The sequence below is a fragment of the Anas acuta genome, chromosome 10 (assembly GCF_963932015.1).
Source record: "Anas acuta chromosome 10, bAnaAcu1.1, whole genome shotgun sequence".
NCBI classification, from domain to species: Eukaryota; Metazoa; Chordata; class Aves; order Anseriformes; family Anatidae; genus Anas; species Anas acuta.
This window is the reverse complement of record NC_088988.1, coordinates 11533444-11557508: the sequence shown is the minus strand read 5'-3', so window position 1 is coordinate 11557508 and position 24065 is coordinate 11533444. Positions and strand designations below refer to the sequence as shown.

The window sequence follows — 24065 nt, the reverse complement described above, 5'->3', positions numbered from 1 at the left end:
GCTGTGTTCAGGAAAGCTTTCAACCCCAGCCAGCTCTGTCTGCACACAGGACGATGCCCCAGCTGAGCTGGCTCTGAGAGAAACCCGGCTCCCCAAGCCCTCAGGAAGGCTCCTCAGCCACCAGCAGCAGGCCAGAGCCCCCGGCAGGAGGTCTCCAAACCACAACCCCGCTGCAGCCTCTGCCTCCTAACGCCACGCTGCTGCCGCCTCGCAGCCTGGTAGGAGGGGGCCCCTGTGCTAACGAGCATATTTTTGACATATGGATGCGAGCAGTCTGCTGGGCTAATTAACTGCAACTTCAAGGCCCGACGAGCGGCTGGAGTGGCCGCGCGGGAACCCCAGTCCTGGCTCGGAGCCCACGGTTTTTCCAACTGCTGTGAAAAGCAGCGATAAAAGCGAGCCACCCAACATCATCCGAGTGGGAAAAGCACAAAGGTCTCCTCCCAGGACAAGGCTGGGATTTGGCCGCAGGAGAAAGATAACGCCCTGTGGCATGGCACGGCTCGGGCAAGCCGTCTGTGGGCTGGTCATGCTGTGGGGGTTTTCCCAGAGAGGAAACTCTGGGGCTGGTGCTCTCCTTCCTCGGTTTGCCAGCCTGGGTGTGCACCACCAGATCTCCCCAGATCTCCTCACAGAGGTGCTTTAACCAAGGGGATCTTCCTCCAGCCATTTGCTTGTGTTGAAGCAACGTAAGCCAAAGGTTTGAAGACACTCTCTGAACCTCAGCCCTGTTGCTCTCATTTCCCGTCTGCACTACGTCAGCACCACCAACCTAATTCCCTCATGGTCCCCATGACAGTCCTGTCAGTGCCACACCACACAAAAGCCCAATTTTGGAACCTGCTCCAAGGTCCCAGCCTTGCCACTTCTCCCATGGGAGCTGCTCCACGCCTCTGAATGTTCTGGCCACCTCTCTTGCCACCATTTCCAGGGCTCCCGGATCCTTTCTGAGACAAGGGGACCAACATTTCACACTGAGCTCAGGACATTTGTATCAATCCGAGGGCTGCCCACCTCATGGCATTTCCCTCCCTTGTCTCAGTTCTCTCCCCAGTAATTTCTGATTTTCTACAGCTGCAGTTCTGTTGACTGTTAAAGGCTTTTTGCATTGTTTTTTTTTCCTAAGAAGCATCTGCAACAACTCGACATTCTCTGAAGTGACAACAGCCAGCTGAGAGCCCACGGCTGGGCTTCACAGACAGGGTTAGTTTTAACTTTCCTTCAAGTCCTTTCCATTCACCAGCATGGGGCAAAGAAACAGCAGATGCATGTGAGCCACGAGGGGTGGGGAGCTCTTCCCACAATTGTTCGCAGGCAGCTTTCATCCCGGCTCCCCTAAATAGTCTGGTCTCGCAAGCCAGCTTTGTCTGCCGAACTTGTCATGTCGCTGGGGAAGGAAGATCAGCTGTGACACCACAGCAGCCAGGAGATGCTCAGGCAGACACAACCCGCCACCCTCCTGGCTGTTCCTCCCACCTGGCGACACGTTGGAGTTGTTAAACCCGAGCAAGGCACTTTCTCCTACAAATTGCCAGGGCTGAGCCTGGCTCTGCACCACCTCTCCCACAGCCTTGTGGCTTTCCTGCAGCCTCAACTCTCCTGATGTGAAAGCAGGGGACAGGAACACACCATGGGGTCAGCCACCCCGCAGTCCCAAAGGCAAGCAGCAGAACAGCAGAGAGCACAGAGCAGTGCTGCTGGCCGCGGGGTCTGGGTGGGTTAAATCCTCTGCTGTGTCCTCTCCACCTGGCATTTCAGCCACCTGGCACCGCTCGGGACACCAAACCCAAGGACTGGCTTGGAAATGCCAGCCCAAGGCAGCCATGCAACGCGGCAGCATGAGAAAAGCCGAATTTATGGACTTACGGACGCAGCCTCCTGCTGGGTTGCCTGAGCTGCAAACCGCGCCACGTGGTTGACGATGGGGGAGAAGTTGGTGGGTCCGTAGAAGCGGATGTGCGGCAGGCAGGCCGAGTATGCTTGGACAATGCCCTCCACGCCTGCAGGGAAAACAGAGAAGCCAGACGTCACAACACGCAACAGTCCAGGCCAGCCACAAGCCCAATACCACACTCCAAGCATGACAGGCTAGTAGGACCGTGGGGGTTGAACTTAGAAATATTTTTTCCCCAAAACTCATCCAGCTCATCAAGTTCCATCTCTCTCTCCTCAAATGTTCTAAAAGCAGAGCATTGCTCCTCAGTAGCAGATCCTCAGACCTTCTCTTATAAGAGAGGCCTTGTTTCTGCAAAAAAAAAACTCAAAATCAGGCAAAAAGGAGGAGCAAAAAGCAACTTGGGGTCTCTGAGCATAACCAAAAGCAGACAGACACAGGGCAGAGGAGGCAGTGCAGAAGCCGAAATGCCCCAGAACCACCCTCAGAGCACCCAAGCTGTGTTTGGAAAGCACCACTCAGACCTGCAAGTCATCAGAGGCTCTTCTGCTGTCCTACCTGGAGGTCGTGACATGGCACCAGCCCTTTTTCAGGTGCTGTGCTATGACACCAGACCAAGTGCTGATGCATGATTTACGCATTGTTCCCCCAGCCTTTCAGCCCTGACTCCACAACTGCCTGCATGCTAGCAGGTTGCCTGCCCGCCGTGTGGGCAGCTGGGTGGTGTCTGGTCACATCGCTCCTCCCTTCCTGGCCTCAGTTTCCCCAGAAAAAAATCTCCTGAAAAGGTGCATCTGTGTGTAACTAAAAAAATGAGCAATTCTGCAATTAATCAGCTGATAATCAATTATTTGGGAAGGAATCGTCACTGACAGAGCTGCATGACTGTGGCCTCTGCACCCTGTAATAAATCAGGTCAAACACAAAGCCTCACAGCTACTGGAGAGCGATTTAATGAAGCAAATACAGCAGATAAGCAGCTGCTCATAACAAGCCTTCATAACCTAGTGACTAGTAAATGAGTCTGGAAGCTGACTGAGCTCCAGTTTTGCTGGGGTGAAGCAGAGGTCAGCCCGGACAGCTTTCGCAGTTCATGGTAGCCCATACCATTTATGATCTGAGCAACAATTTAACAATGACTACGATCAGCTCGCAGTTGCTAAATGAGATACAGAAGCGTTAAGTCCGAATTCCCCATCTGCTAAACAGCCCTTGTGTTTCTCACGGGCTTGCTGTAGGAGCAGACGGCTGGTAGGACACATCAGACAGCAGAACGAAGGCGTATTTTTACGCTGTCTGAATCCAGTTGCATTTTACCCTGGGACCTCCTACACACCCCCAAATTTTCTCTGCTTTCTGTTGAGTGCACCCTTATTACTTGCTCTGCTTCACCGTTAAAGGCTGTCTCTGAACAGACCTCGAAAAACTCCTGAGACACGTTACCAGAGAAATGCAGAGGAAAGGCAGAAGACGCTGAAGGCACGTAAAGGTGCTCACCTGAACAGAACGGGTTGGTGGGATTGAAGTTAATGGCAAACTCGTGGGATACCTGTGGAGAAGAAAAGACCTGAATTAACACGGTGATGAGCGCAGAACAGGATGCTCTCTGCCAGTTTAGCCAACGCAGCAGTCACACAGGTGCTGCAGACGTGGTAGTTCATCCTGAGGGGCCAGCAGTGCTTCCCAGCCCTTTGCAACACAACCAGGAGCAGAGCAGATGAACGTGGTCAGGACTGAGCAGTATCTGAGCACGGACTGGTTCCTGTGAGCCTCCACACCCCATCGTTGATCCACCTCAAATTATCACATCAGTTCCTTTCCAGCTGTGACAGCAGGTTTCTCCGCTTGGCTTCCCTGCTGGCTGCTCACTGTTCACGAGGAAAAATGACTTCATCCTAGTGCATGTTATAAAATCTCAATTAACATCACAGGCAACCCCAGTTCTGGCAGCAGCCTGGCTCTCCACCTCCTGGCAAGTGACACGGCAGAGTGGGAGGGAGGACCTTTTGCTCTGCACTGAAGGAAGAGCCCTACAAACTGCTCCTTTGGCCTCCAAATGGAGGATTGGCACTTTGCAGGTGCTGCCAGCGCCCTGTCCCTCACCCTGTGCAGGTGCCAGCCCTCCCAGCAGAACCTCCTGCCTCTTTCCCTGTGCCCACCCCAGCACCCAGGCAGCCACAGAGCAAGCTGGCTTGAAGACCTGAGCTGGCACATCAGCTGCAGTGACAAAGCCAGCAGATGCCCAGCTTCATGAGTGGGTCATCACGGGTGAAAGGCAGCACAGGAGAGGTGACAGGAACACACGGGAGAGGTGACAGGAACACAGCAAGGCCCAGCACAGACTGGGTTGGTTTTCATCGACCATGAAACCATCCTTTGTCCAGTGCAGGTGCGAGAGCCTCCAGGTTTTCCATCACCTCCTCCCAAGCTGAGGGAGATGCTCTTAGGAGGACATCCTGCGGGACACTGGTGACAGCAGATAGCCCTGCACACCCTGGCTTGGTGCATCAGCCCAGCCAGAGAAACCAAACAGCAGCACTGACTGGGAATCATGGAGCCCTCCATGGAAAGAGCCTGCAGACAGAAGCCAAAAAAAAAATGGGGAATGGTCACTCTGAACCCATCGCTGCCACCAAAGATAAGCATGGTTCAGTGACTGAGGTGCAAAAGAGGCTCAGGACTCCTCAGCTCCAGCAGAAACCTTGCCAGGGTTGGTGTGGGTCAGCTGTTTGCTTGGGGAAGAATCATCAGATCAGGGGGTTTAGGCACTCCTCACTCTGCTACCTGCATTTCAGGCACGTTAAGGAGTGAACGGACTCTCAGCAGCACCGAGGACACAGCTCCTTCTTTCAGCACCTCTGGACGTTGAAGGCATGATTTGGGATTTCAGCCTGCTGGCTCAAGGACTCCCAAACAAAAAGCTCTCACTCTGTTCGTGCTGGAGTTACACAACAAGGATTATTTTCTTCCTCTCGCAAGGGTGGTGGTTTGCTGAGGTTCTCAGCCAGGGGATTGCTTCAGGACATGCGTACTCATACCGCTGGCAGAATGAATGTCCTCTACAGCACCGTGTGAAGCCGAAGTCCTCCCGAGACTGGAAAGCAGCACGCATCTGATTCAGACTTTCCAATTATACTGGGCATTGTGTTGAAAGCAGCAGAAACTATTTTTGCAAGGCACCACGGGGTGGGAAACAACAAACAAACAAAAGTAGGTCAGACTAAAACTCTTCTGCGCTGCAAAGCTGATGAGCTGCCGTACCAGCCGATGTTAACAGCCTGCTTGGGTATCTCCATGCCTGTTGAGCAGAACCAGCAACGCTCCCATTCATGCCAGTAAGTAACTCGAGTGCTGGAGACATGTTCTCAAATGCATGACTTGTTTTTCACACACCATGTCTGGTGGAAGCCTTAATTTTGGGCAATATGTCCTACTTCAGATTTGTGGATTTTCAGTTATAAAGGGCCCACTGTATTTTTTTTAGAAGACGTTCAAAATTCTGCCATATAGGTATTTATAGACCAGGTAAGCAAAAAATATTTCCATGTTTTGCAACTGAAAGAGAGGATTTTCTCTTTCTTTTAAGCACCAGCGAAATGGTTTGGAGCTGCTTTCCTCACTTTTTGCTGCATTATCTACAGAGCAGACTCCCTGCACGGCAGAAATGTTTCCAAACCTCCTCTGGAGTTTTTACAGATTATATATATCTCTGCTAGAAAATTCAACAAGACGGCTTGAAAACAACAACCCCCCCCCACCCAAAAAACTCATTCCCTATTCAGCTCAATACTTCATAGGCTAGTTCCTGCAGATCACAATGAAACACATCCAGTGCCCCCAGGTCACCAACAACAGGGGGACCTTTCCCAGCAGGAAGAAACTCTTCCCAGCAGCTCCAAAGGGTGAGACGTGCACCTGCAGCCCAGCTGTGCCCTCTTCTGCTCCATCTTTTCTCACCAGGAACCGCGGATGTGCCCAAGCCCAGGCAGGAGGAGAACAGGGCAGCCGGTGGGGCTCTGATTTTAAGCATCAGCCCCTCCAGGGCCTCCTTGCCTTTGCCTCATCCCACAGCAACCAAAACCCATCTGCTTCCTTCTCCTGCTTCCTACTGGGAAATTGCTCGAGGCTCTTTACAGAGCTGTTACATTGCAAGATGTTCTTTGACATTTCCAACGAGACTTTTGTGTGCAAAATATCTCACTCCGACCGGTTCTTTGAAAGCATTTGGCAGTGCCATGGCAACAAGAGCGCAACGGGAACAAAGCGCGATTTATACGACTCTTATCTCTAATGATCTTCCCCATTTTTACCCTCGCCTGTTGTGTACAGCGCCCGGCGGTCAGCACGGCCGAGTTTCACCCGCTGCCAGGACAAGGTGCTGCGACCCCGGGGGATCAGCTGCAGAGCTCCCACTGAGTGCTTGCTGAACACCAATCTTGTGTTTCAACAAGAGCAGCAATTTGGGCTTCGATGGTACCCCATGAGCCTCATCTGCCAAAATCCCCAAATGTGTGAGTTTACCCCTGGGACACGCGCCCCAGACAAGGCAGTGGGGATGGAGCAGAGCCAAGAGGGGAGGCACGTGGGGCCCAGAGGCTGAACGAGCCAGGGACTGGAGGGACGGGCACTGGGGAGGCTGTCCCCAGCACAAGGCAGGTAAATGTTGTCCCTGAGCCAGGCTGCTGGGGCGGCTGTGCCTGGCCCCGGTGCCAACAGCCTCCACTGCAAACGTGAGATGGGTTCCTGATGGGACAGACAATTTCCAGGCTCACAGGCAGTAAAACCAGGAGTCCCTGTGGGGCACAGGCCTGCTCTCCCTGCCTTGCTCAGGGTCCTTCCTCCTGCCTTACAGCTTCACCTAATGCCCTGCCCATTCCACCCCACACTGCAGCCTAGGTTGCCAGGCTCCTTCCAGCCTGGCTGCGTTTTCCATTTCCATTTCTCCCCACAAACAATAAATCCCCAGTTGACAGCTGACAACTGTTGTTCCTTGGAAGCTGCTCACCAAGATTTTCCCGCAGAAACTGGTGAAATGACAGACCAGAGGCATTTCACGGCCGAGGGGGATGAATCAGCTCCGGTTTGTGCAGGGAAGGATGGCCTCTCGTGAGTGGCAACCAGCAACAGCTCCCGCTTGAGTTGCAGGGCTTTGGGCTGCTGGGAGATCTGAGAGTCTGGGTTGAAATGGTGAAAACACGAGAACTGGGATCTGCCCTGCGGTCATGGCCAGCCGAGGGTGCGAAGAAAGGTGGTGGTTGGGTGGGAGCCACCGTGCTGGTGGCTGTGATGAGCGGTGTGGGACTGGTGCTGTGGGGCCTCTGCATGGATTAAGAATGACCCCCACAATGGTCCTTCTCTCTGGGGAAGATGTGGGATGCAGGAGCAGGAGGTGTTGAGCAGGCCTGAGGGGGAAAACATCCCCAGCCCCAAAGGCCGGCAGTGCAGAGCTCCCCTGCCCAGCTGCTTGTGATGTACGTGCCCTGCTCTGCTCAGCCCGGAGCAGTGCTCCCCTCCTGCTGCAAAGGAGACAAAAAAAAAAAAAGGCTCTTGGATCAACCCCAGCACTGCACCACGAGCTGGGGACTTCTCAGCAACAAGCAGAAGTAACATGCACCAAGAGCAGTCAAAAGACCCAGCTGGTAGGGGGACACTGCTGTGTCCCAGAGCAGCTTCTCAGCTGTGTTATGGGAAAACCAAGGCCGTACATCACACCTGGGGACAGTTGGAGCAGCCCAAAGCCACCCCTCCGTGTGCCCCACTGCACCCAGCACCCCATGAAGTACCAGGGCCCTGCAGTGCAAAGCGCTCTGCAGACACAAAGGAGAGGATGAGCGGGCTCAGGGGCTGAAGAAAGGTGTCAGGAAAATGTCAGAGGAAAGGAACTCCCCACAGAGGGGGTCAGCGGTGGCTCTGGGCACCTCCTACCAGCAAAACGATCAACAGCTGACTGCCCGTCAGTGCCAGGGAGCTGCTGCCTTAGCTCCAGCCTGGCTTGGAGGGCCTGGCTGCCTGTGCTCCATCCCTGCCTCACTGCCCACCTGCGCTGCCACATCTCTCCCTGCGAGCCTGAGTGCACCCGGTGCCCTGCTGCTGCTCCGGCTCTGCTCCTGCCCTCAGGACAAACATGTTTCAAACACGTGGATTGCTGTTGCACGTTACCTTCCAGTCCGGTGGGAGCTGGGCACCGAATCCCAGAGCAGGAAACATTTTGTCTCTGAAAAGAGAAGAAGAAAACATACTGGCGGACACGTGCACAAAGGATGCTCGCGCGGCTTTTGCTGAAGGCACGCTCCTCTGCAAACCAACAGCCTCCCCATCCCGCCAGCTCCAGTGAAAGCACCCGCTGTGCAGCCAACTCTGGAGGCTAAAAATGTGGCTGGGACAAAGCAGCAGCCAGCAGCAAATGTCAGCGAGCTGGGGACATCTGCCTTTGTGCTAACACAGCGGGTGAGTGGTCACCAGCCGCACCGAGCGGAGGATGCGCCGCAGCTGCTTGAACATCATCGTGCTCGACAGTGGTGATGGGGAGAGAGGAGAAACTGTCCTTACATGCTCTCCTCCTCACAGCGTCTGCATCTCGATGCGTGAGGCAATTTTCTCCTCAGGAGCTTTTCAAAAGCAAGGCCATATTTACGCCTGCTTTGGGGGTGGGAAGTCAAGCCATGGAAGCAGGTGAAAAGCGTCCCGGCACCCCTTTAGGGAACCAGGGAAACGTATGGAAAACAAGAGGGGAGCCCAAAGGGCACAGTGCTTACGAGTCGTAGTCCTGGATGATCTGCCCGACAGCCCAGATAGCTGACAGGTATTCGTTTGTTCCCATGGGGTTGATATAGTGCAAAGAGGAGGGGTCTCGCGGGTTCCCGTTGGAGGCTGTGAAGTCAATCCCAACCTGAGGTGCGAGAGAAGCACAGAGCCATCCTCTGTTACTGGTCACCACTACACACCCAGCTACTGATTCTCTATTGCAAATGGACTGCATGAGGTTCAGACACAGCCCCATCACGACCCAAACCTCAAACTTCAGAAAGTTTAACAAAATTCAGCTCTTCCCTAAAAGAAATACCCAGGTAGACAAAGCGATCCGCTGTGATACCCGATCTTTTCACCATCGAGCATCACACACAAGGTGTCCCAGAGCACCTCCTGCTCCTGGAGCAAGCCTCCACCATTTCTGGGGCTCATGCCTGGGACTGTCATTGCCCATCTCCTGGGCACTCAGGGAACAAGTAGCCCCATGGACACCAAAGTGGCCAGGGCTGCCCGGGATTTGTTGGATCTCAAAGCAACCCTGAGGGGGACTTTCCCTGCAGCTGCTGTACATGGTGCTTCCCCTGGGTGCAATGCAGGCTGAGATGCTGCTTTGTCAGCAAAGCACTCGTATTTCTCCCTCCTCCATGCTATTTAAAGACACATGTAGGAATGCGTATCCCAGATCTCGGACCCAGTTAAATCTGGCCAAACGCGGTGAGGTAACGAGCCACCAGATTTGAAATGACTCGGAGGGAAGAGCGAGGAAGAGACAAGCAGACGGTGTGGCTGCGTTTGCCTTGTTTGCAGAGCAAACAGGAAAAAAAAAAATAAAAATAACCATGGTGGCTAAATTGAGCTCAGGGGATTTGCACTGGATTTTGCTCCGTATCTGGAATGAGAGAGGGAAGACTCAGCTCCTGGGCTTGCAGCCCCGGACGGCTGGGTCCAAGCCAGGGGTGGGGAAGATGAGACATCTCCTTCGGTACTGGGGCAGCTGCCGCTCTGCTTGTGCCGCTGGGAAGCGCAGGGGCTGGGAATGGTCCCAGCAGCCACTGCCCTCCCTGTGCTCGTCCCAGCAGGATGGAGGCAGAGGAACACACAAAAAAGCCTGGTAAAACCTGACTTCTTCAGCAGGCACGTCAGAGTCACAGCTCACTGCCCTAACACCTGCCCTGGTGCACCTGGAGGAATGGAAAGTGCTGCTTTCAATAACACAGAGAGCAAGAGGGGAAACTGAGGCACTTCCTGACACCAGCTGCCTTCCCAAACGGCAAGGGTACATGCAGCAGCTTTGTCCCTGGTGTACCAGGACCTCACTGCACGCATTGCTCAACACGTCAAAACCCACCCAGCAGAGCAAAGATCTAACCAGATGCCTTGGGAAGGGGAGAAACCCAGTGCCCCCGTTACCAGCAGATCTTTAAACAGGGAGGGGCAATTTCAGCATTCAGACTAATTTACGCAAGAGCTCCGTGCTACCTATAATCTTAATGATTTTCCCTTTCTATTCACTCTTCAGCACGGAGACCTCGGTTCACAGCAGCAGAATGGCACATAAAGAGCTCTCACACTTGTTCCTGTTTCTATGGCAACTCTTCCTCCTCCTCCTCCTCTCCCCACCATGTTTTGAGACAAGACAACAAAATAAAAATTGAAATTACTGTGCGTGCCCAGAGCACTCTGGATACTGAATCAGGAAAGTTTTCAGAAATTAGAAAGCTAGTGGGGGGAAAAAAAAACATGAGCACTTTTGTTTTGTGATGGTTTCACTTGGGGTTGTAACGTCCTCATTTAATTACTCCTGACAAACCATCGTGGTTCCAGATCAAGTGAGGGTGGGATTCCAAAAAACAAATAAAGACACAGTGTCTCGCTAACAGCCCAAAGCCTCTGAGCAGGGTTCAAAATACGGAGACCTCGCTCAAAGGATCATCTGGATGCTAGTTAAAACCAGTAATGGGGAAATATGTTGGTACCACTTGGTGAAGACTCGTGAAGACTTTGTGGGACTCTGATCTTCAGCAATATTCCTGAGCACCAGCAGGCTGTGATGCACCTTGAGCATCGTGGTACCCCAAAGCCACGTGGCTTAACAGCAAAACGAGGCAGCTCCTCCTTGCTGTGAAACCACATCCAGCCAAGGCAGCAGGATTCGGCTCTGTGGTTCAGCTGGCTCAGGGGCAGCTTCCTGTGCACGTTATTTCACGCCTGCCTTGGCAGAGCCTCCTGCAGCACCTCCCTTCACAGTTTTGACCATGACCTATTTGTTACCACCACTGGAAAAAGAGCAGCAGAAGTCCTTACAGTGAACATCAGCTGGCAGCCTCCCAGGATATAGTCTAGGAAGGAGAAATCTCTGGTTATCTGAAAGAAAGCAAAAAGAAGCGTGTTTCAGCAATCCTCTCCATTGCAGGAAAAAGACTTGACCCGGCACAAGAGAGAGAGCACAGGGGTGCAAATTGTGCTCTAAGGGGACAGAAGCCCAAGTAGAAAGAAAATTGCCCTTTTGTTCATGGCCCATAAGATGCACACTTGGAAATGCAAGAGGACTGGAAACAGCAGGGATGGGGGAACTCAGTGCAATATGAAGTCCCTGCCAAGGAGCAGAATGAAACATCCCAGCCTTGTGCTCACCTTGCAGGACTTGACAATGATGATCCCAGAGTTCTTGTAATTCTTCTTCTTCTTTTGCTTTTTCGGGTTAATGCACTCTAGTTCTAGCTGTAAGACACGAGATGGACGCTGGTGTGAAAGCAGTGCTGGGCTGTCCCAGGTGGTCGCAAATGCTAAATGTTGGTGATGCTGCAAACCACCTGCCCTTCTGCAGCGGCCACATCCTGCCAGGCTCCTTCCCTCTGTGCGTTTCAAAGTGCTCACATGAATGAGCTACAGTGAGCTGCTGCTTTTTAGCAAAGAAAACCGAGGCACAGGATCCCTGTGGGAAGGGGATTTTCCTTTCTGGGGGTGGGTTAACAGCAGCAAACGGCCACTCTAAGGTGGGAGTCACCTGCAGCAGGGGCAGAGAGGAGCTGTCACCCAAAGCCCAGCACTGCATGGCTTAGGAGGCCTTTGGGGAAGGAAAGGAAAGGAAAACGTGTGCACAGGGACAGAAGTAGGTGAGCCCCCAACATCTGACATCCACAGCAACCACCCCACTGGTGCCTGTCGCGGAGGAACCCCTGCAGCCCCCGCAGGTCCCAGGTGTCTTCAGCACCAGGGCAGGTGCCCTGGATCTGTCCTTCTCCATCTGCCCTCAGCGTGTTCGGAGATTCATGGCAGTGATGGATGGAGCCTGGATGTAACCACCAAACCCCAGCACCACAGGCAGGCCAGGGACTGCCACTGTACTGCAGGGGAATGTGTGACCAGCGAAGGGATGGGACTGCAAGGGATGGGGAGAGAAGCAGCACTGCTGGGCAGCTTCCAGCCAGTTGGGAAAAGCAGACGGAGCCTCTTACAAACAGGCTCAAAACTCAGCTGCCTGCTGCACTGCAGCTCCGGCAGCGTGTATAAATAAAGGCATATTTGGCTGAGTATTTCAGCCATCTCATGTCGCAGCATAGGTCAAATACCAGCATGCCCAAGAAAAAAAAAACAAGAACTAACATTAACAAAACAAACAAACAAAAAAAACCCTCTAGGGCAGAAATCAAGTAACTGAATGCTGCTGACAAGCCTACAGTAGGAGCGGCACCAGCTGACAGGGGAAGTGGCCAGGCCCTGGGGGATTCCGTAGAGCAGGAGACCTCAGCCTGGAGAGTGGGTCTGGAAGAAGCCGACAATGTGCAGGCTGCAAACAGCATTTTTTCCCTCCATATCTCAGAGCTGAGAATTCATGGCTCCCTGCAATTCATTCAACTCCCTACAATAAATACAGGCATTTTGCTGCTGCCTCCTGGCCACAGAACCATCCCAGTACTGGAGGTCCTCAGCCACCAACCCTCTGTCCTGGAGACAGCCACAGCTTGCAACCAGCCTGGGGCTACAGCAGCTTGGAGCCAGAGGCATTTTCCAGGCACAACAAGGGGAAAACTAGGAAGACAGAAAAGCCTTGAGGCAGGAGGGGTGATAGCTACAGTCTGATGCAGCCTGCCCTGGTCACCATTGCCAAAAATAGAGGGAGGGTACGGCAGCAGAGGGGACGTGAGCTCTCGTCTTATTCCCATCTGCAAACGTGCAGTGCTTTGTCTGCAGCAAGAGCATCCCTCTGCTCCTGTTTCCATATTTACCCCCATCAGTGTGGCCAGATGAAAGGATGAGACAGCTCACAAGGAGCTGCCTCGGGGAGAAGGGGTGCTGGCATGCGGTACCCAGTGCTGACGAGCAGTGGCTGCTTGCTTTGGAAGCAGCTTCCTCTGCCACAGCCCCTGGCAGCTCAGCCCAGCACAGCAGCATCAGCAGGGGCGCAGATGGAGCGGGGATGGAGGGCGCCTGGCCTTTCCCCACGCAGCCTTCGCAGCCTTCATCGCTGCCCAGATGCTGCCCCCGGAGGCACTGGGAGTTACACAAGAGAGGCAGCAACAGCCGAGCCACCCAAGGGGAAGAGGCAGAGAGAAAGAGCTCGTCCCCACGTCCCCAGCTGCACCCACGCCACACGCTCGGGCACGTGCACAGAGGCACGGCGGCACAAGTGTGCAGCAAGGAGAGCTTAACTCTCCTGTGACCAGCATCTCCCAGGGTCCAATGGAGAGAAAAGATTTTATTGCTAGGCTGCAGGTTGCACGTACAACGAAAAAACGGCTCCCAAATCCTCTCAAATTCAAAAACGGGCTCTGGCTCCATCAGCTCGTGTGGTCTCGGACAGGACACTTCATGCCTTTGTGCCTCAGTGTCCCAGCCATTACATTTCCCAGAAAACTAATTAACTTTTCTAATTATACTGTGCGTTACTTTACATATACCTACTTCCCAGCCAAGACTTCCTATTTTTGTAGTCCTAGCTACACTGCAGTGGAAAACACTGTCTATTCAGAACCCTGCATGACATGCCTTGAATCAGGTGGCATCTGCAGAGGCTGCTGGCCAGCATTTCACCAGGAAGATGGAGACAGCTTTATGCCACAAAACCCATGGCAGATGTCCCTGCCTCCTGGGGCCAGGCTGTCCCTGCAGCAGACAAAATCTCAGCAGCACCGCACACTGTGCAGGGAAGGCAGGGAGCCCCTCTCGCTTTGGCCCCCCAAATCACAGGGCATCCGCCAAGCCACAGATGCTGCTTCAGGTATCTGAGATTTTCAGACAAGACTGCCTTCATGCTCTGTAACTCAGATAGCTCAGCTACAACAGTGGCCTGAGTTATTCATGGTGTCGGTGGGAGAATAAATAGGTTTCTCCACTCCTTTGAGCCTCCCTGGACCCCAGAACAGGCTGACGGTCTCGGTGCAAGCAGCAAAATCCACCTCTAGCCCCAAGGAGCTGCCCCTCTGCTGTCGCTGCCTTGTTCTGCCTGTAAAACGTGATGGCACTTACTGGAAAGGCATCCTGGGCTTCACACATCCTGGCCACTGAGGTCTGAAACTCCCCGATGAAGTCATGTCCCCCGTCGCTGTCGTAGTCATAACACATGACCTGCGGCAGAAGGAGCACGAGCCAGCCTCAGACGCAGTGAATACACCCCTTACACCCCTGCTACGAGGGCACGGAGTCCCTCTGCTCTGCCCACGGGCTGGCATCCTCTTCCTCCGTGCTGCAGCACAAGACAGCCACAGCCCTCCAATGCTCCCACCTCTGCGGGGACATTTGAGGTTCCCTCCTCCCCCGCTTTGGAGACCTCCAACTGAGATTTTTTCAGTTTTGTTTTTGGGGTTTTGTTGCTTTTGTTGTTGTTATTGTTCTTTTAATAAGCAACCCATGGGGTTTTAGACGTTTAACAATGGATCTCATCATGACACATGCCAAAAACAGCCATTACCTTTATCAGCTTCTCCACGTCCCCATCACAGAGTGACACTAAAGGCACAGTGAACGGCTTCCAGACGGGGTCCAGCGTGTACTTGATCACCTGCAGGGTGGGGACAGAGGGACACGGTTACAGTGAGCGAAACAGGAGACAGGCAAAAAGCAGGGGACATTCCCAAGAGACCCTGACTCTGTCCCAGATGAGCTGCAGAAAGCCACATCTCAAACTTTAGAACCGGTGGGCTCCTAAACCTGACTCCGCATCCCTCACCCCAGCCATTGCTGACTGTTGGTTGCCACCACTGCGCCCATCCAGGGTCTGCCCACCGAGGAGACAGAGCAGTGGGACAGCACAGCTGGCCAGGAAAGCTGAACGGCCCTTGGCACGCCTGGGTCTCACCTCCTCCCTGTCACATCTGCTGCCTGAGCTGGAGAAATGGAATTGATGCTTTTTGACATTTACTAAGAGAATGCAACTGCTCGGTGGAAACTGGGTGTGCTAGCAAACCGCATGTGCTGCAGACATCAGAGATGCTTGAAGGGCACGTGAAAAGTCACCTTCACAAAGGTGCCTTGCTCAGAAAGAAAGATTCATGCAAATCTCAGGGGCACAAAGCTCAGAGGTGCCCAGAAATACAGGCCTGGCGAAGACTTTTCAGGACAGCAGTTCTCAGTGAAGCACCAGCAGCACTATTCGCACCATGAAGCTGTTTTAATACATTTTTAATAGGGAAAAGCGAGGAACATGAATTGTAACAACAACTGCAAGGGTGGAAGAGACGGGCAGGTGATTTATACACTGTGATCCAAGTCAGATGCCTGATGAAGAGGACAAAGGCCACTACTATGATGGAAGAACCCTCCAGCCCCTTCCTATCCCAAAACATGCCTTCGCACAGGCTGTACTCAACACCTCATCTCCCTGCTCCATGGGGCTGTGCCCACAGTACAGTATTACGGGGGCAGCCTGGCTCAAAGGAAAAGGGAAAGGGGGAAAAAAAAAAAAGGAAGACCACAGAGCAACCCTGCTCTGTGCCAAGGCACACATGGGGGCAGCTGGAGCAGGGGACCTGCCCGTACAGGACCTTGTTGCTCTGCAGCTGGAGCTGAGGAGGCGCAGGGATGTGCGTCAGGCAGAGACAAGGCAGTGCCAGGCTCCTTGCTGAGGCATGTGTTTGTGTTATGGAACAAACACACAGCCCCAGTATGCCAGACACATGCAGGAAGCTTTGCCAGCAGGTGAGAGCAGCCCTCTGCCCTCTCCAAAGCACTCAGATTTCTGCTCAACCAGGTGAGGAGCAGGTCTGTCCCCGCTGCTGCAGGACAGAGATAGCAAATAACCACGCAGGGCTTGCAACAGGCTTTTATTTTACAGGCAGACCAGGAAAAAACCTGACACTGCGAGCACAGTTTAGTAGAGAATTTGTAAACACCTCCTCCAGGAGGCTGGGAGAGCAAGAAGCCCACACAGGGAGGCGGGCACGGGATGTGGTGCCCATATGCTGCCAGCCGCCAGGTCCCAAGGGTGGGCGTGCAGGAGGATCCTGCTCCTTCACCTCACGCACCCAGCTGAGCGTTCACACCTTCTCTTAAATAACAGGCTGTAATGAGAGCACTAATCCTTCCCCAACAGACACATCTCTTTTGGCATGACAAACAGCAGCCTCAGGCTAACAGCTGATTACATTCATACACCCGAAGCTGCAAGAAGAGGAAACCTTTCTTTGTACCTGGTCTCAAAACATGAAGCTGCTCGTCTGGCACGAGGGCAATGCTTTATGTTTGGCTAATAGGAGGAGGCTGCTGGAGCACCTGTAAGGCAGGCAACATCTCCTTCCCTGCCCCATCACTTAAAGAAAACCTAGCAAGACCCTTAAAGGACACTCCCAGGATCCCACACAACTTTATCAGTGATTTATGAGATAATGCCATAAAGGGTAAAAGAAGCTGATTTCAGGATTGTGGTGTTTCAGTAGCTCAGGCTGCAGTAGCGCTTACCTCTGTTCTGTGGACCAGCATCCACTTCCCATCGTCACCGGGTTTATAAAACTCCAAGAAGGGGTCTGACTTTCCAAACAGATCCTGGGGAAGAACAACAGGACAGGTTACACAGGGATTTGCAAGAGAGAACTCCACCCCTCCTCCCCCATCATTTTTTCTGTAAACCAGTCAAAAAGCGTGCGCATAGGCCAGTTTGAAGAATCACCTTAAACACCCACCTCTGTCTTCCCCAGCACAGCAACACTTTACAAACTCTTACGGGCAAGAAATAACAATGGTTATTGCTGTACGAGCTGTACACACAATGCTGACTGAGTACCAAAGCGCTCAGGAGAGGTCCCATCGCAGGGAGGGGAGGACTGGGTGTGCCTTCCAGCCTCCCTCTGCATCCCCAGCGTGAGTGGTCCATGGGGATGCCAATTCCACAAATGTTTGTGCTCTGGACATGCAGATCTTGTCGACGTTCACGCGGTATCTTGGCATTCTTGCACTGGGCAACTCCATGCCCAGGAGCGTGCCCGTGGGACTTTGCTCACGGGAGCCCATCCCTGGCATGCTCTCTGGACACCAGTGCCCCGGAAAATAGCCCCAGCTGGGAGGCAGCTGTGTTTGGGTTAGAAAAACATCCAGAGCTTCAAAGCAAAAACGCAATTATGAAGCGCACAAGTGTCGGGGGTGTGGGAGGGGGAACCCTCCTACACACAGCAGGGAGGCATGAGCAGAGCAAATCTTGAAGGAGTAAGCTGCACGGGTGTTGACAGAGATCATGCAACACCCTCTGAGATACGCAGACTTCAGCCAGCGTGTGTTTGCTTTCCTGCCAGCACCTCCTTAGATATTCCCCTGATAAAGGGCTGCTGGTGTAGGAGAAACACAAGCACACTTCCCCGCTGGGCATCTGCATGGGGGCAACTTCTGTTGGCGGGCAGAGATCCAAGAGCAGCACAAGCGGGCGGCGCAGGCAGCACTCATGAGAGGAGCCCCAGTGCTTGCAAGCAGAACTTTGTTCCCATTCAGAAAAAAAAAAAAAACAACTAGGATGTGGCTAAAAGGGAACCCAACCCAAAATATTCCAAATTATTTCCTATTTACTGAGAACTAGAGCCGTTTCAGCTGGGTTTTCTCCCAGATGGAGGTGGCTGCCTGAATCCTCAAACAGTTGGAGGAACTTCTTCCTATGGGTTTTGGCAGGGACCCTTTGGGCTTCCAGGTGATGGAGCAGGGATGCAGAGGGCCGAGGGTACACCTGGACACAGGGGGGTCCCATCCCAGGAGGCAGCAGCTGGTGTGGCTGCAGGCTCAAGCACGGCCCCAGAGGAAAACCCGTTAGCATTTCTACCCAAATCCTGTTTCCAAAGCCAGCTGGAAATGTAAATCACTGCAAAGCATTTTGGCTTGGAGAAACTGTAACGTGCTGTAGTCAAAACTCACAGTCACCTCTGATGACTGCTTTCATTTTATTTTATATTACTTGCTGCAAGTCAATAGCAAAGAGCAAAAGCTTGAAGGGAGGCGCTCCGATGCTATTTTTCTCCTACCGTTTTTGCAGGAAAGCAGAACAAGCCATTCTTTCTGCAGGGGAATTGGTTGTGGTGCAGTTCCGTGCATGCTTAGCCAGAGCCTGGACTCGGTGCTTCAAAGCTTCACTGATGAATTAAAGAACCACTGATACATACCCGTTCTTCTAGACCCTGTCCCTGCCTGTGCTGGCTTAACCTGCAGCCCAAAGCGGTTTCTTTGGCACTGAGCCCACGGGAGCTGGTGGAGGCTTCAGCTCAGATGGCAGCAGGGAGCAGGGGAGGATGCCCGCAGGGGTCCTACCCACAGCGCCAGGAGCAGCAAAACCCAGTCTGCAAGCCCAGGCAGCCTTGCTCCTTTCGAAGTGGGGTGGGAGATGCCTCCAAGCCACAAGATTGTGGACTGCTATTTTAAAATGTCAAAGCCACCAACATCTCACCCACGCAAGCCTGGCAGGAGACAGAAACTGAGCAACTGAAAGAGCTCAGCAGACCAGATCGATCTGCAAGCTGGTCCAAGCACCTACATCATCCAAACTGGGTCTCGCTCACTGCAGCCAAGGAGGGCAGAGATGCAGGTTCCTCAGGATGCAGATCCCCAAAACACAGCTTCCAGTGCTGTCATGAATGGCCACAGGACTGGGAATCACCGGGGCTGAGCCTAGGTACAAATGTCTTCTCTTCTGCAAGTTTCTTCCTCTTAAAACTCCACCAAGAAGTGATCTGACACAAGGCACAAAAGCCTCGGGCTGATTCTGCTGCTGGTATTTCCCCACCGTGAAGCTTCGCTGTTTAAAGTGAGGCAGGGAGCATTGCCTGGCCAAACCGGGGGGGTGTGATGGGGAGAACTTGCCCTTGGCCTGAGAGAGGTCCTGGGGCCAGGTTGGTCACTGCACACAGGCCTGGTTTGCAGCATGGCTGCTGGTAAGGGATGATCAGCTGAGATGCAGCAAGATGAAATCCCATGAGACCTACAGCCCCCGCCACACACTGCATGGTGCAGGAGGGTGCCATGCTCTCAGCTGCAGTCTGGTCCCTTATCCCCACATTTTTTCTTGGCTGCTGCTTCTCCATTCTTTCTTTTATACTTGTTTAACGCAGCTCTCACGGCGGCATTTCATCCACAACCAGTAAGTGCCCATCAGCAAGTTCTCTACAGCCACATAGCAGCTCCTTTCAGTCCAGGACTGTATTTTGAAGGCTCCTGCCATTCTCGCACACTTACCCCCTGCACCACAGCACAAGGTACCTCCTTCTCTCAGCAAGATCACGAGCCTGAGAAGCCAGGGCTGGGGTTTTGCACAGGCAGCATAAGGTACAGTTAGCATGAGGGCAGTGGCTGTTTGGAAGATTTATTTCATGGGTCACCACCAGCAGCACAGGGCAGGGCAGTGCTGCCTCCAGGGCTTTCTACTCCCTGTACAACTTCAACAGGGCTTACATGGCCTCATCACACACCACTGAGTGGGAAAGACCAGCAGGAGCAGGATGGGAAAGGGAAGCTAAGCTCACTTCAGCCTGGGAAGGGCTTTTAAAACTTCACTCATGCTGATAAAGACCTGGGCTTCCGAGCTGAGAGACTGATGGAAATTGGGTGATTGGAAATTGGTCTATTGATAAACTGGAGAGAGACCCAGAAAAGAATTATTTGCAGTCCTTACTCCTGTGCAAACACATCTACATCACAAACTGCCTTCAGTGTTGCAGGCAGATGATGAATTTTTGTCTTTTGACCATGGGTCTGAAGGGCAGATGTATATTGCCCTATCTGAAGAAGCTGGAGAGGGACCTGGTTGGAAACCAGGTTAGAAAGGCAACCCCTGCCCACAGGGCAAGTGATGCCACCAATTAAATTGACAATATGAGAAGTGCACATATGCCTGAAGTCCCAGTGCTGCAAGGAGGCTGTGTGAAGACCCAGGTCCTTGGCCCTGCTCTTCGTAATGGCCATGGCCACAAAGAGACCCTGAAGCATGAAGGAATGGCACCACACCTGCCATGAAATCTCATCCCTGGCTCTGAAAGACAACAGAGGCTTTTTCACGGGAAGAAAATTGTTGCAACAGAGATTTCTTCATTGACATGCATGGGGTTGACTCTCAGCCAGATCTCATAGGAAGCCACCAGCTCAGTGACATTTTTCAGCCCACTTAGGAAATGAATTTATTTGAGGATTCCTCAGCAGGGGCATCTGGCTCCTTGCACTGCAGAGTACTAGATAGGGTAAGTAGGAAGGAGAGAAAACAGCCACTCCCAACAGCTTGGAAAAACAGATAAACTGGGCATCCATCTGGTTTGGACAACGGGACTGAACAACCCAAAGTTTCTGCCCCAGCAAATGCCCTTCTGCCTAAATGCTTGCTTTACCGTGGTTTGAAAACCAAGGGCCATCCTGCCAACAATGCAAGCTCTGCATTTTTCCCACTACGAAGAGGGAAAAAAAAGGAGTCCCATCGATTGCTTAGCAACAGAATTGGTTTAAGAAGAATTGCTCTGGTTGCCTGGTAAATAAGGTCAGATTGCTCTGCTCAGAAAGGCTTACAGTTCCCTGTGTGTCATACCCAAAGCCAACACCTGCGTTATCTACCTCCATGAGGTCAGTGCTTCTTCCTTGGAAAAGATGGGCCCTACTGTTTGATATATAAACAAACATTCACTCAATTTTGAGGAGGGCTAAAGGCAACAGGCCAGGAGCACTTATTGATTTGATGGGTATCAAAACCGTCAGAGCAGTCAGGAGGTATTTCCAAAGAGCAGGCAGTGAAGTAATAAGTTCAGCTTAAAACACTCTAAGACACAGGCCCGGTGTCACACAGAAACTTTCCGTTTAAATGTGCATCACAAAGAAGGTGAAATGATGGCAGCAGAGAAACTGAGGCACAGGCTTACCCTGCAGCAAGTGGCACAGCCAGGACCTGACTCCAGACCTCCAGTCCCAGCCTCCTGCTTTCTGCTGTGGGACTACTTTCTGACACCCCCATACCCATAAGGAGAGGTCTCCTCAGATCCCTCAGCCTACGAAGGACAGAAGTTTAACATTTGCATCCTCTGACACATCACCACTCACCTTTTTATCCAGTTTCCTTCCAGCCATGCTCAGAGTAATCACCCTGTTGTCAGAGAGCTCTTGGGCAGCTATCTGAAAGACAAAGGGAAGCTGCGTTCATTTTCAGCGTGAAGTCAGTGAACAGCAAGCCAAAAGCCAGAGAAGAATCCAGCACATGAGGACGCACGTGCTGGAGATAACCGTGCAACTCCTACAAAACCCATTCCTGAGCTTTTGAAGATCTAATGAAGATCACACACAATGGTGTGCCCATGTCCCTGCCCTTGGGGTAATCCTGGTGGCACCACATCTTTGCAGCATTACCCAAGATGAAGACTCCACCAAGAGATGGCCCAAGGATGGAGACCCCACCGTGGCTCCTGCTAGCTACAGCAGGCACAAGCGCAGCCTGGCTTACTTCAGCTTAAGGCACTTATCTCACACATGCTTCAACAAAATGGCTTTGACTGCCAAAGACCAGTGGGCTGGTTTTGTCTGGAACACGGTCTAATGAGTCTCTTGGTATTTTAAGAAAGGGAATGTTTATAACAAAAAAAAAAAAAAGAACAGACAAAAACCAAAAAACCCCACACGTTTATTCATTTCTGTTAGCAGCCGTTTTCTGAATCATTTCAATTTCTTCCCAAGGCTCTGTCCTGACTGAACATCTGCTCTCCACCTCCTGCCTCCTGTCCCCCTTCTCCTCCCCATGGACTCGAGCCGTGGCTGTGCTCCTCAGCACCCCCAGCCTGAGGAGCTGGGGACCCCCCAGGAGCACAGTGAGGACATTTTCCCCTCCCCGGGGCACTGCCTGCACTGGATCTCAGGGAGGCCGTCCTTCACTGGCCACGTAGCATAATTACAGCTGGGCCTTTACAAAAACACAGTGAAATCAAGGGGACAATTTTCTTCAGAATGAGCAATCAGAGGGTTATTCACACTAATGGGAGGTGGGGAACGTGCGGAGCTGAGGAGGCAGTCACGGCCCTGGAATCACAGCCTGCCCAGCAGAGACCACTCTGCCCAGTCCCCGGGGGATCTGTTTGCCACCAGAATCCCCCCTGCCCCACACGGACACACAGCTCTGCAGGCACAGCCTCAAGTTCCCAGCTGAGGAGGGGAAGGTGACTCCACGTGGATCAGGGCAGGGATGTGCTGCTCCCACACCAGCCAGCCTCAGCCCCGTGAGATGCCGTGAGTACAAGAAGCTCAGGGCAGGCTCCACAAGGGGCTCTCTTTCCCACACACCCAATAAGTTTGTATTTCCTTAAGGGCGTTGTATTCAGAAGGCAGATTGTTGGGTTGGATTTCTTTAAGAACATTGTTTGCAGAAAGGCAGATTGTTCTCCATTCACTTTAACAGAGCCAGAGCATCGTTCTTCTCTTCCACCCAGACCTTGGTGGGTGCACATATTTAAGGGATTGGAGCTGTAGGGAAGCAGATGGAGGTTGCCCTTTGCAGATGACACTCCCATCAAAAGCAGACCCAGTGTGGAGTCCCTGCTTTTTGGGGATCATCAGAGGCCAAGGAAAAGCCAGGCTGTGCAGAACAAACACGTATGCTGTGGCATCTCCCCTCAGACAATAACAACCTCCCTACCACTTTGTCTGGTGGACAGACCTTGATAATAATTCCTATAAGCACAGTGCCATGCTTTGGGATTTTTTCCCAACTATTTAAACCTCAGGACCCTCACTCAATCCCAGCAATGAAGCCAAGGTACTATTGTTGCATTCACCCCTCAATGACATTTGTGTGCAGCATTTAAGAATATGGAAACTCGGAAAAAGCTTAAGGGAATACTGTTAAGGAAGGCAGGGCTTGGCTCTGAACCCCACACTTTGTAAGCCCAAAGCAGAAGATCCTTTCTCAGTTAGTGCTGGCAGCCCCGCGCTATCCCTGGGGCTCACTGCTCTCCAGCATGGTGCCAGGCTACGAGGACAAGGTCCTTCCAGCACACACCAGCCACCACAGCCTGTTTGCATCACCTGGTTTTAGCAGAGGCAAAAATAAATAAATAATTAAAACAAAAAATCAAATATTTATACCAATGGTACAAAACGAAGCAGACATCTTAGACCCCTTCATTGTAATGATGCATTAGTGGACAGATCAGAAGGTTCCTTCTTTAAAGTGGGCAACTTTGAAGTGATTGGGAACTTTCCATCTGCTCCAGTCCCTCCCATTCAAGCACAGGGTGGCAAGAGCCCTCTCCTGAGGAAGGCACACTGGCATTGGGTACCATAAGAGCTTTGCTGTGGCTTTCCCTCTTGCATTTAAAGATTAACTGCAGCAATTAAGAGAGAAAAGCTAATAGCATCTTCCCAGTCTCTAGAGCAAACAGCAGTGGAGATGCCCTTGCAGCAGCCAGTTCCTGGTCTTTCAAACTGCTTTTAAACCCTTTCAGTGCTTTTAAACCCTGACTGTGCTTTAACTCTTGGTTGGCCTTTTCTTCCACGCCTTTGTTGCTCTGCTGAAGTTTAACAAAAACTGTGATGAAGAAGCAAACGAAAATGATGGGAGACGTGGCATAAGGGAAATGAGCCTAAATTTAGCCTTTTCTTCAAACAAATAAATAAATAAATCACTAAATAGATCTGCAGTGGGAATGCCACTGCCCGAAGGGGTCTGCAGCAGGAGCAGAGGCTGTTGCTATGAGACTTGTTGCTAACGGCATAACTCCTATCCTCTTCCTACAAACAAAACCACTGATTGTCAGCAAAGAATTCAGCCCTTTTACCTCCATCTGCTATGGGGAGGTCTGAACAGGCATTATGTACAAGATAATAAACAATATCTATTTACTTTGTACTTCTCCAGATTTATTTATTTTTATTTTAGTGCACACAGACCAAAATACAGATCGAAGTCTCACAGAGCTGGACACCGACAGAGACTGGATGAGATGGTCCCTGGCCCAAATACCTCATCCTCCAAACAGACCAGAGGTGGGCAGGA

General features: G+C 52.3%; 1 protein-coding gene across 2 annotated transcripts in view; it reads right to left on the bottom strand.

The window, feature by feature from the left end:
* CPNE2 (copine 2) overlaps window positions 1-24065 on the bottom strand; it is a 50242-nt gene that overhangs the window by 3952 nt on the left and 22225 nt on the right. For both annotated transcript variants that reach the window (XM_068693754.1, XM_068693753.1), the window contains exons 5-14: window positions 21128-21199; window positions 16541-16624; window positions 14556-14645; window positions 14114-14212; window positions 11279-11365; window positions 10949-11008; window positions 8650-8783; window positions 8054-8108; window positions 3392-3443; window positions 1867-2000 (exon numbers count right to left, since the gene is read on the bottom strand). In XM_068693754.1, the coding sequence (XP_068549855.1) occupies window positions 1867-2000; window positions 3392-3443; window positions 8054-8108; window positions 8650-8783; window positions 10949-11008; window positions 11279-11365; window positions 14114-14212; window positions 14556-14645; window positions 16541-16624; window positions 21128-21199 (867 nt within the window). The remainder of the gene's footprint in view (window positions 1-1866; window positions 2001-3391; window positions 3444-8053; window positions 8109-8649; window positions 8784-10948; window positions 11009-11278; window positions 11366-14113; window positions 14213-14555; window positions 14646-16540; window positions 16625-21127; window positions 21200-24065) is intronic.